Source organism: Crocodylus porosus, unplaced genomic scaffold (genome assembly GCF_001723895.1).
Source record: "Crocodylus porosus isolate Cpor-Errol unplaced genomic scaffold, CroPor_comp1, whole genome shotgun sequence".
NCBI classification, from domain to species: Eukaryota; Metazoa; Chordata; order Crocodylia; family Crocodylidae; genus Crocodylus; species Crocodylus porosus.
The window spans coordinates 7944632-7956327 of NW_017728926.1; the positions used below are offsets into that span (position 1 = coordinate 7944632).

The following is an 11696-nucleotide window of genomic DNA, read 5'->3' on the forward strand; positions in this document are numbered from 1 at the left end:
TGAACACTCACCTCCAGACCCTGGCTGCACTGTGTAAACCCAGGGAAGGTACGCAGGGCTGAAGCTAGACAGACCCTTCCCCTTCCCTTAGAGGAGAAGGGTCTGAAAAGTGTTGAGACCCCATTCATGGGCTACTTCCTGGCCTGGACTGGACATAAGCCTGGCTGGGGACTAGGGAAGCTGGGGGATCCTATAGACACCGGTGGAGAAACAGCAGCCTCAGGTACTTCCAGTCATGAAAACAGGCCCAAGCAAAACTTTCCTGTATATTTGTTTATGGAAGCCAGTGATTCTCAGCCAGGGATGCCTGGGGGTCTTTTCAAGGGTGGCATAGGGGGCCACACAAAGTTAGCACTGGTAGATGTGCCAACAGAGAGATTCACAAGACAAACCCAGAGATTTCAAATAGGAATCCATGGTGTTAAGTCCACTCTGACCCCTTGTGGTCTTTCTGAGTTCTTTGCCACAGCAGATTGTTTTATTGTATTTTTCATTGTCAAAAACTAAGGGAAAGCTAAGAGCTGGAATTGTCTGAGGGGTGCTTTGAATATTTCAAGGGGTGTCTGAAGCCTCATACGGTTAAGAACCACTGACACATACGGACTGGGGGCAGCATTTAAAGAGCTTAGGCCTTTTCTGGCTGAACCCAGAGCCATTTCCTACCCTGTAGCCTGACAGCAGAGTAATTAGCAGTGGGATGATGGTGCTGAGATGCACATGATGCTAAAAGGGGCACAGTCCATTATAGCCCTTGAAGCCAGTCCCCAGGGCTTTAATTTGTGGCTCCCTGGGGCTCTCAAAGAGCCTGCTCATCTCCCTGTGGCTCATCATCTCCACAACTGTCAGGAGTGTCCCCAGGGGTCCTGCAGAGCTCATCGGGCTGGCAGCTGCCGTGATGATTATGTCGACTCAGCAGGTCGGCCACTCTCTGCCCGGCATAATGATGCTCCCCCTTAGAGCTGCAGCTCTCAGTGACCGGCGTCACTGGGACTCACAATGGAGCTGCAAGGAGGGGTGGCCCATGAGCGGGTGCCAAGGTGGGGGCTGTCACTCACCTCTACACCACGTGTTCCCCTCAGTGAAGGGCCCTTTGGAAATTGCTCCATGAAGCCCTGCTAGCCTGGGGCTGGGCACGATCCAAGCCCACTGGAGTCAGTACAGTCCCTCATGCAGATGCCTTTGACATTTCTTTCCCTGTCCCTCCTTTTTCAGCACAGGGGTGGTGCCTTTAGTGGCAGACCAGCTTCTGGCCACTGCCATGGGGCTGGGAGAGAAGCACAATGCCGGTAGCTCTAACCAGCTATCCTTGTCCTCTGCCTCACCTAGTGCCACCCTGACCCAAAGACACACTGGGGAGAGCATGGGAAAGCTTTGCTGCCCAGTTGCGCACCAGCCCTGGCAAGCTGGAAAATACTGCTCCATGGTTAGACCTCACCAGCCAGGCTGGCATTCAACAGCTCCAGCTGCTCTTGCATTAGCTTTCTCTTCAGCTGGGCCATGGCACTCTGTGCAGGTGATCTGTGGCCCAGCTGTTCTGTTGCCCTCCTAGGCTGTGTACCACATGTGCCCTCTCTGGCTTGCCTTTTACATTTAAATTCCTGAAGCTTCCCGGTGTTTTGTAGCTGATCCTCAGTCCTCTTCCAGAGCTCTGAAGTGTCCCTCAAAGCTCCCCCACCCAGGCACAGCCCCTCTCCTGGGCTCCTGTCCCAAGCCGGGCCAAGGCAAGGCAGCAGCAGAAGCCGAGCGCAGGATATCTATCATCTCTTTATTTACAGCTCAGTGAAATGCACATGCAACACGTCACAGGATTTACTACCAGGCAACTGCTTGCCTCAGTCATTGGTTCCAAGGAAACCCAAGTTCCCCCAGAAAGCGCCTAAACAGAATCGTTAAAATGAACCAACTCAGAAAGGGTCGCCAAATGAGTGACAGCTGCAGGCCAGGAGGCATCCCTATGGCCCTGCCCAGCCAGGCTGTCCTTTGGGAGCCAAGGCAGAAGGGCTGGGAACGGGAAGAGTCCCTAAGCAGCAATGGGGAGAAGAGCCTGGCAGTGCCCCTGGCTCACTGAGCCGCGTGCCAGCTTTTGCTAGCAGGACAGTTAGTGTCTCATCTCCCTACATCTCAAAGCTGCAGAGCCCAGAGACAAACTGTCCAACCCCCCTCGAATATATGCACCAGCTGAGCCCTCTTGCCAGGAGCCCCCTCACCAACTTGCCTGAGGTCACTGAACCAGACTGCCTGCCCAAAGGGCTGTCCGATAAGGGAGCTCCCTCTACCTCTGAAGGGTGGAATAAGTCAGCTCCTGCCCCTTGCCAAGAGCTCTAATCGATCATGCCCTGCCCTTCTGTAGCAACTACAGTATCCAAAGGGGCTCCCAAGTACGAATGGGATGAAGCCTTCCCACTTTTCCCCACCTTCCCATTTTACAGAAGGGGAAATGGAGGCACAGAGAGGTGAAGAGACCCCCCTATGATCTCAGAAAGCCAAAGGGAAAGCAGGAGTCCATCCAAGAACATTCGCTTGCCTGGCCCAGCCCTTTCTGTTATACCTAAAGAAGCAACAAGGACGGAGTCTTACATTCCCTTTCCCTCTTCAGAGAAGCATTAAAGTTTAAAAGGACCTCCCTGCTACTCCAGTGGCTCCTAGCATGGTGGTCAGGGGCTACATCAGCCCATCTTTCCTGGATGGCTGAATGGGAGAAGGCAAGGGAGGTCCTGAGCGGGGATCCTGGCACAGCAACTACTCTAATCTCGTCCGACTCCTTGAGGCCCAGCACGTCCAGAGCCTGCAGCTTCAATCGTTTGGTCGACGTTTCCCCACCCCTCCCGATTGCTAGATATAAATAACTCGCCCCAGTTCCTACACATTAATGAATGACCCCTGATCGCCATTGGCTGACTCGGGCTCCACACAGCGCCCTTTCCTGCGGGTCACTCTCCGATTCCGGTGAAATTTGGCATAGCAGCGTAGTCCTGCAAGGAAGACAGACGTGGTGAGCTGGGTGGCTGGGGGAGGTCCATGTGTGAAAGGGATACATGTCCACATGGGTATAGGTACTCAGGTGGGGCTGGGCACACAGGTGAAGTGGGGGCATGTGCATCTGCAACATCAAGTGTATTGGGACTGGCTACAGCTAAGGCTGGGGCTGTTTCAGCAGCACTGATGCTCCCGCCAGCAGCTCATGTCTAATGCGTCTCACTCTTCTGCTCAGTCTCACCCATCACCAAATCTGAGGTGAGGAAGGAACAATCCTCACAGATCAGAGGACTGTGGACTCCGAGAGTTTTGCCTCCCCCTGGAGTATGGTCCTTTTTCAAGGATCCAAGCACCTATTAACCAACGCCATCACTGCAGTGGCTAGGCTTTGGCAGTGCCTGGGTCTCCCCCGATTATACCCATGACGTGCTGTAGGACACTGATGGTGTTCTGCACTTTGTGCCTTGTAGGTGTGGGTGAGGTTCTGAGCTGGTGACTTTGGGGATTCCTCGAGTTCGACTGCCCATAAACACGGGGACTAGACCTGATGGCTCGGAGACCCCTTCCAGCCTCAGGTTTCTAGGATATCCTTCCAACCATGGCCAGGTGTGTGACAGGATCCTTTGCAGTAGGGACTGTCTCATGTACACCAGTCCGGGCAAGCCTTTTGGACCAGAAAGACAGAGAAAACCCATTGCCTGAGCTGGGACTTGCAGGGGCTAACAGGCCAGGGACTCTTTTCTCAGATGCTGCTTAGCTTGCTGATTAAATCCCTTCTATGCACCTTTCTGGCTGGGAATTTATTGGCCTGGGTAGGATGTTTCTGAAGCACCTTTGAATTTTCTTGATGGCCTGCAGTGCCTCTTATGGAAAGGTCATTTATTCTCCCTCTATTGCTCCCTATTACTGTTTAAGCAATCTCTCCTCTGGGAAACTACTGCAGCCTTAACGCATGACAGCAGGAGCAGCAGTGGCTGTAGAGTGTCCCTCTCTATTTATTCCTCTGAAACTTCCTGAGAGGAGGTGTTGGCTTTTAATAACAGTGATCAAGAGCCTGATCCAAAGTCCACTAGACCTCTCCATCCATTTAACTGGATTTAGTTCAGGTCCTGAAGTGTAGGGAACAGGTGATGCTGGTTTTTATGGCCTTTGATGAATTGCTAAGAGGCAAGTGCTAGGAAAGTAGCATCTGAGTTTAAAAGTGATCAGTAAATAGCTTTTCTAAGCAGGGATGTGTCCCCTCTGGGGATTTCCCTGGTGACTGATGATCTATCAGCTCCCAGCACTCACCAGATCTGGGTTTGGGGCCTCCTGCTTCACTGGCTGATTTACAAGCCTTTGCTGCCCTTCCCTTGGGAAGTTTCCTTTCCATGGAAGGGCTGATTTACACTAGGCTTCCCTTGGGTGATGAGCAATGGCTGTTGCCAAGGCAAGTTTCCCCCAGGCTGCTGTGGTGATCCCCTGGAGGAGAGCATTTGGTCTCCACTGCCTGTGCAAGGAGGCAGCTGATATATCTGCTCCAAAGCACTGGGATCAGTTCGGGGAACATTTGTCCCCTGGGAATGGGGCTGATGTCACAAGTCATGGAACAGATGGCTCTTCGGTGGGATGCCCCTGCTCTGGGCCACCTCGCCCCTGAGGGCTGGAAGGCTCACTCTCATTACCTATCCCCTCAAGCCATTTCCGCCCCAGGAGAAAAGTGCACATAATCCAAGCCTTGCTCAGGCCTATATTTATCCTTCCACCACATCCCCTGTGATGCTGATACATGAAGAAGCCTGCAGACTCTGCATTAACTTAGCCCATCTCAATATGAGCCAGGGCCAGGAGCAGCCCTCCAGGGGCTTCCATAATAAACAACCTCCTAGGGCCAATCTACTGCAGCATCACGCCTGAATGAGACCTGGGCCTGGCAACCCACGCGCCCCCCCAAGGAGAATATGGCCTCTGCATTCTAGGACCTCTCTCCATGTGTCTTATCACAAAGGAGAGAAGGGGGTGACTTGGCCAGAGCATAAAGATACCTCTATGGGGAACACAGCTTGGAGAAGGGGCTCTTCAGTCTACCCCACAAAAGCCTAACAAGATTTGGAGCTGGAAGTTGAAGCTGGAGAAATTCAGGCTACAAATAAGGCACAATTTTGTCCCCGGGAAGGGAGATTCCACCTCAGAATCGTTGTTGAGTCTCCGTAGCTGGCAATTTTTAAAACCAAGATCAAGGGTCGATTAAAAGAGCTGCTCACACTGAAATTCATTCAGGGCTGCCCAATAGCCTGTGTTTTGCAGGAGCTCAACCCGCTTGGTGGTCCTTTCTGGCCTGAGACTACTAAGCTCATAAGCTCTATGGACTCATTGTTCAGTCTGTTCCCAAGGGGTCAGCACAGAGTTGCGAGTATCCTCGTTGTACGGGTGGGGAAGATAACAGATTCAGCGACTGTGGGCACAGAGTGAGCTAACGGCAGAAGCAGGGCTTGGACTTGGGGGTCCTGGCTGCCTTCTTGTGGGCAAAGGCCCAGCTGCCTCTGTATAGCCTAATATGTCTCTGGACCTGCTCTGAGGAGGAAACCAGAACTTGGACTCACCTTCAGTGCACATGCAGTCATCGTAACACTTGTTGTTAAGGCCTCGATTGTGTGGTTTGCAGAGGTGCTCACGGAGGTCACAGCATGAACCTGCCAACACAGCAAGCCACCAGCCACGCAGTCAAGAGAGTGCGCAGCCAAGGCACCCCCCACTCCCCACGACTTACACCGACCTCGGGCAGCATTGCTTTGCATGCTCTCTGCCAGGTCCTCTACAGCCTGAGCAGTCTTCATGCTCACCTCTGTACCCTCTCATGGAAAACCATAATAACTCTCCCCACAAATCTCACAATCCAGTCCAGAGACCAAACGCAACAAATTTGAGATCCGTCTGTGCAATCAGTGATCTTTAGGTATGAGGCTGACCCTCACCTGGGAGGCAATCAAGGTGGTGGTCGCATGGCTCTCCTTCAGCTGGTGAGGTTTCATTCCCACTGTTGGGGTTCTTACTACGGCGTTTCTCTAGGGAGGAGAAGAGTGACTCGTTGATGAAACAGTTGAGTTTCCAGTCAACCAAACCTCGCAGGGGTCCACATGGCCTGGTCTGGTGAAACTGTCCCAGTTCTCAGCTACTTCAGCCTTCTTGCACCTTCACTTTTGCTATTTCAGACAATACCTACCACTACTTGGATGGAGTGGGAGGCCTTTGAAAGCTTCAGAGACCATTGCCCTTTGCTAGAAGCAGACCCAGGACCAAGTTATCCAGGATCTAAGGAAGTGCTAATCAAAAGTGCAGCCCAGTCCACTCTCTGCTTTTCCACAAGCTTGGCTGCTCGCTAAGAACAGAGGAAGTCTCCATTCTAATCTCTTCTACCTCTAACTGATCGTAACCCAGATAAAAACTGATGGACAGGCCAGGAACACAATGCTCCAGAGTATGAAACACAGATGGACAGAGGGAGGATCAAGTAGAAGCCTAAACAATCAACTATGGTTAATTGAGTCAATTGTAAAAGCAATACAATCAATGTCTTGATTGTGTATTTGCTCCTCAAGTACGTCTAAGGATAGGATCACAGCAGTCTCGGCCACCTCCACTGACAGGTCTTTTCTATTTCCAGCTACACATGAAAGCACCAAATAAATAATGTAATAAGGCACAGAAACCATTTACTTTTAATGGAGAAATCTGAAGCAATTAGAACAGAGCGTGCGTCAACTAACGAAACGAGAGGAGGAAAGCTTGCGAATGCCACATCACATCCTGACAGAGCACCCTCCTGGTTAGGTGAAGGGTTCAGCGAGGTTTGCATGGAAACAGAGACATGGCTATGATGTGCGTTGGCCTGAAAGTTTCTCAACTCGCTACATGCATCCTCATCTTGATGAGAACACAGTTTGGAGGCAACCAGGCAGGGACCTGATAGCCATGATTAGCTCTACAGTCAGTCTAAATAGGACACCAAGACAGTTTAAAGCTTTTTCTCTCCCCTTGCATTGCCACCATCAAGCCTTTTCTTCCATTTCCAGCACAGTTGTGACCACTGCTCCCTTCCTCATCCTGATCTTAGAGCACAGGTGGAGAGGGAAGGGGCGATAGTGATTCCACTGGAAGTACAGTACCTTTCTTCTTGGCAGATGGCCACATTTCTGGCTTGAGATCTTCATAATCTGTCCAGTCGAACAGAGCCATGTCCAGGGTGGGCATCACATCCCCATCCTGCCTGATGCGGACCTGCAGACGACAAGGAGCAAAGCAGTAAGTAGCTTGTCTCTTGGAAGTGACTCCTATATAAAGGTCTTCAGGTTCTTTAGGACACTAATAAGCCCCCACAGTCCCTTCCCCTGCTGCCTTGGGAAGGGGCCACAGCAGACAGGAAATGTGAGGTAGGGGGAGTTTGAAGGGGGAGATTGGCCATACTCCTACTGACTTCAGTGGGGATGTTAGGTCAATGCCATGTGCTGAAAATCCCCGCTTTATGGCTTCAGAGCAAGTCAGCTGCAGACCTAGTGGTACAACCCATTAACTCCTGCCTCCTTGATCTCTGAGGCTGTGCTTCCAAGCAGAGGAGCTGACTTTTACTTTTGCCAGAGGGGACTTAAGATGATGGACATGTGGAAAGTTTTACACATTTTAGGTGACAGCCCTCTCCCCAAGGGGGGCCAGGGCCCTCGAGCCCCCACATACTCCGCACTTTTGCTTCCAAGAAGGATAGACAGAGAGCTCCTGGGAGGCCAGCAGGGGTTGGGCAGGATGCCTAAAATCAAAGGACATCTCAGTGAGGAAGAGGTGCCCCGTTGCGTCTCAGGAGGGGAGCCAGGATAGAGCTTGAGTGGAAGGAGATGACTGGAAGGGGTTGGAAGGGAATTATACCTCTGGGGAGGTCTGGGCATCTCATTGTGGGTGCAGGGAGAAGATGGCCCTGAGCAAACCTTGCCTCCTCTCCACAAGAGCCCGCTGTCTGTAGGTGAGAAGGGATGGCCATTCTCAGCTGGAGGAACCAGTTACTTTGCTCCCTTCATCCCTTGGAAAATCCCAGCCAATCACCTATACCAGGTGTGTAGTAGCTGCCCCGTACCTGGGGCCGAGGGGACGTGGCACGAAGAGCGGACGGCTCCTCAGTGGAAGCGGCTGTGTCTGGCGTGGTGAAGAGGAGCTCAGTGGGGACCAGGCTGCTGGGATCTTCCCCCGGGAGGTTTGGAAACTGCTCCTCAAAGTGCTCCGGCTTCTTGTACAGAGAGCTCAGCCCAGGGTCAGGGCCTTTGCCTGCCAGAGGTGAGACGGACACAAGCTTCATCTTCAGCCCTCTGCCCCTGGATGGGGGGCTGTGAAGCTGTCCCCACATGGGCAGTGGGACCACAGCCACCTTCCCATGCACATCCACTGGGATCTGAGGGCAGGGGAGGGGACTGATTCCTGCCCATCCCATTCCAAGCCCATCTCTCACAGGTGAGGCTCAGAGAGGACCACGCCATCTCTTTACTGTTATTATAGGATAACATTTGGTTTATGGTGGCAACAGGGAGCCCCAGCCCTAGACCAGGGACACCACTGGGCTAGGTGCTGCACAAACACAGAATAGACAGCTTGCAGGGGGACTGCAAACTACGAAAAAGACACAGCCAGAAACCCAGAGTCAATGGGAGGGGAGAGACTGAAATAAGGTGAACAACAGCCACCAGGGTCTCAAGTTGTGTAAACTGCTGCACTACACTGGCTGGAATGGAAATGTATTGATTTTCCCCAGCTGAGGGCTTGGCCCTGGGAGAGCTCACACAAAGAGCTCCAGCCAAGAGAGAAACCAGCTCCTTGTTACATTACAGCAGCTTTTGGATTGGGTGATTTTGCACCTGCAAAATCGACATTTTTCACACGACTCTGCTCAGTTGGCTTCTGACCCAAGCTGGGAAAATTCACATTCTGGTGCCAAAACGTGTCCCCCTCCCCCCATGCTCTCAATTTCCCCCCACGTGGGTTTTTCTTTCATTGCTAGTTCTGGGCACATTGCAAGGTCAGCCTTGGAGCTTCTGCCCACGCCTGCAATTTGTTGGCTCATCCCATGGCCCACTGGAGCAAAAGCAACAGTATCAATCATACAGTCCACAACTGAACAAACTCTCCCCAGGCCTGAAGCCAATGGCGTGGCCAGGGCTCCCTCCTGCACCAAACCAAGCCTGTTTGCACCGAACTGCAAGGAACCACGAACACCTCCAACGTCAGGGTTCCCCTTGTGCCCACTGGAGAGGGTGGCTCCCCAGCTCCCTCTCGCACACATCCCACAGCAGACATGCTCCACTCTGCCCAGCTACACACCCAGCCGCTCATGCACACACGTCAATTGAAGGTGCTATGAGCACCCCATGGAGTCCAGATACCTCTGTGCTGTTTCAGCCTGTCCCTGCGGCTGTGTCGACGGTGCTCCCGACTCTGTTTCTTCCCCCTGTCGGATCCAGGGGACTGGTTCTCCCTCTCGGAATAGGGGAACTCAAAGCCCAGAAACACATCCTTCTTTTGCTTCAGGGCAGCAGGCCGTTCGACGGCTGCCAGGGCTTCCACCCCTGGAGGCCTGCTCCCTAGCTTGAGGGCCTCCTCCCCCGAGATCTGCCCTCTGGATGCTGCACCGTGGACCCTGTCCTTCCTGGCCACACCGTGCCTGCGGTGGTGCCCCATGGATGGCGGAGGTTGCCACAGCTCTGGGCTTTGAAAATGGTTGTTGTTCTCAGAGGTGGTTTTGGCCTTCGCATTGGTGTCCAAAGCGCTCGCTGGGCTGATGTCAGAGAGAACCAGGACACATAGGAGAAGGAGCATGGAGGAGTCTGGGGAAGTTGCCATAATCCTGGGTGCGTCGCCTCACCTGGGATTCAAAGAAAATGCAACCAACATCTAGGTCACGAACACATAGACCCAGCTCCCATCCCACTGCTGCCCATCCTGAGGGCCAATATGGTCCCCTTAACTCCATCCCACTCCACCCCTCCTCAAACTGCATGCCTGCCTGCCTCCAGGGACTGCGACTTGGACCCTGTGAAGAATGTGGGGGCTTTCTGCATTTCTTTTGAAAATCTGGCATACCTCAGTTTATCCTAACTGATGTATTTGCTACCTGCTGGCTCCCAAAGGGTTAAGCTCTGGGGACACTGGAGCCCAGCAGTAGCAGCTCATCTCTGCAGTTCCCAAGAAGTAAAGGACTCCAAGGTGAAAGGCCTGGTCCAGCACAAATGGGAGGCATGAAGCCTCTTGGGGGCAGGATGGAGCAGCACAGAGGCAGAGGGAGGCTTAAGAGTCAGCCCTGAATGAGAGGATGCCCAGGGCTTGGGGAGCGCTCCCTCCTTGGTTACCTCTGCCTGTCCCAGCCTTGGTTACAGGCAGAGGAACAGGCAGGGCCTGCAGGGGACCTGCGGTCCCAGTTTCATGTGCAAATTAAGGTAATTAATCAACCATGATGTCTGCTTTGATTCCTGAATAGCCCCCTGCCCTTCCCTTTCACATCCTGCCAGCTGAGGGTGTGGGGATGGATCCCTGCTCCTACAGGCAGCCATGGGGCAGCGAGGCACCAGCTGTCGGGCTGGAGTAGACTGCCAGCCACGTTGGCATCCCGGGCTTGGCTGGCGCCAGCACCTCACAGCTGGCTCCCTCCAAATGAAGATGTCAAGAGGAGCAGAGCTGGAAGCAGATGGTAGCTTTGCAGGACAGGCGGCAGCTGTAGGGCCAAGCAGCCTGGCAGGTTGTCAGAGCCCTGCAGCATCATGCCAGCCAGGCCGTGAAAGCCAGTGGGGCAAGGGCGACCCTGAGAAATCATCCACCATAAACCGGCAATGTAGCCGGGGAACAGCACTGCTCGGCTCTGGGAGGCAGGCAGGGTGGGAGCAGGGCTGAGGACTGGCAGTCCTGGGATCCGTCCCCTGCCTTGATGTAGACAAGGCACTTCATTGCTCCTTGCCTCAGTTTCCTTCTCTGTGGCCAATAATCCACTGGTGGCCCAGGCCTCAGGTTCCAGCTACAGAGCGCTCTGGGACAAGACACGGAGCACAGGCATCACTCTCCAGTCCTCTCTGCATTCAGATTTCCCCATGACCTTTGGCTTCTTTACTGCTGGCATTGTTGTGGTCAGATAGGGCTTCAGGCAAGCGCGCGCACACCTTCCCCCTTACTTCTGATTTGCTTTGACCCAGGCCTAGCCCACAGTGCTGCACCCATGAGCCCTTCCTGCTGCAGACCCGCTGCTAGCGTCAGTAAGGAAGGGAGAGAAGGAAACAGGTCTCATTTCCTTTGCTGTTCGCCTTGCTGCAGCTGCCTGACCCGGGCAGGAGGAGGCACAGGAATTCTGGTGTTTCCCTGCAAACTCCCAGCTGTAAACTAGATTCAGTCTCTGTCCAGAACATCTCTGCTAAAATCATGGAAGCTACTCTGCATTCACCCCTGCATCCTAGAGTAGCACCTGGGACTGGGTAGAGGAGCTGATGGTCCACCTTAGCTTCAGGAGGCCCCAGAGAACAAGACTCCAGCACCAGGGAAGCTCAGCATGTGTGCAGGAGGCCTGCTGGGCTAAACTAGCATCAAGGGCACGCACTGAAGCAGCTTTGCCCAGGCCCAGGGCTGGAAACAGAAACTTTAGCATTCATGCCCCTCACTGGTATGTAACTGGGAGGGGGAAGCCTTGTCCTCCAGGGACAAATCCTTCAGTCCTCAGGTCCTGT

The 11696-nt window shown here is 53.4% G+C and overlaps 1 protein-coding gene across 1 annotated transcript; it reads right to left on the reverse strand.

The window, feature by feature from the left end:
* Nucleotides 1–1746: 1746 nt before the first annotated feature.
* DRAXIN (dorsal inhibitory axon guidance protein) lies at nt 1747–9884 on the reverse strand. Its single transcript, XM_019541335.1, has 6 exons — nt 9375–9884; nt 8078–8265; nt 7122–7233; nt 5931–6020; nt 5559–5648; nt 1747–2972 (listed from the first exon to the last, which is right to left on the reverse strand). Exons 1-6 carry the CDS (start codon nt 9829–9831, stop codon nt 2860–2862), a joined length of 1050 nt encoding a protein of 349 aa, XP_019396880.1. The 5' UTR covers nt 9832–9884; the 3' UTR covers nt 1747–2859.
* Nucleotides 9885–11696: the final 1812 nt, after the last annotated feature.

Coding starts and splice junctions, on each gene's coding strand:
- DRAXIN (XM_019541335.1), bottom strand. CDS start 9,831: ATGGCAACTTCCCCAGACTCCTCCATGCTCCTTCTCCTATGTGTCCTG. Junction 8,266..9,374: donor CAGGCTGAAACAGCACAGAG/GTATCTGGACTC, acceptor CACCTCTGGCAG/GCAAAGGCCCTGACCCTGGG. Junction 6,021..7,121: donor GCCATCTGCCAAGAAGAAAG/GTACTGTACTTC, acceptor TCTCCTCCCTAG/AGAAACGCCGTAGTAAGAAC.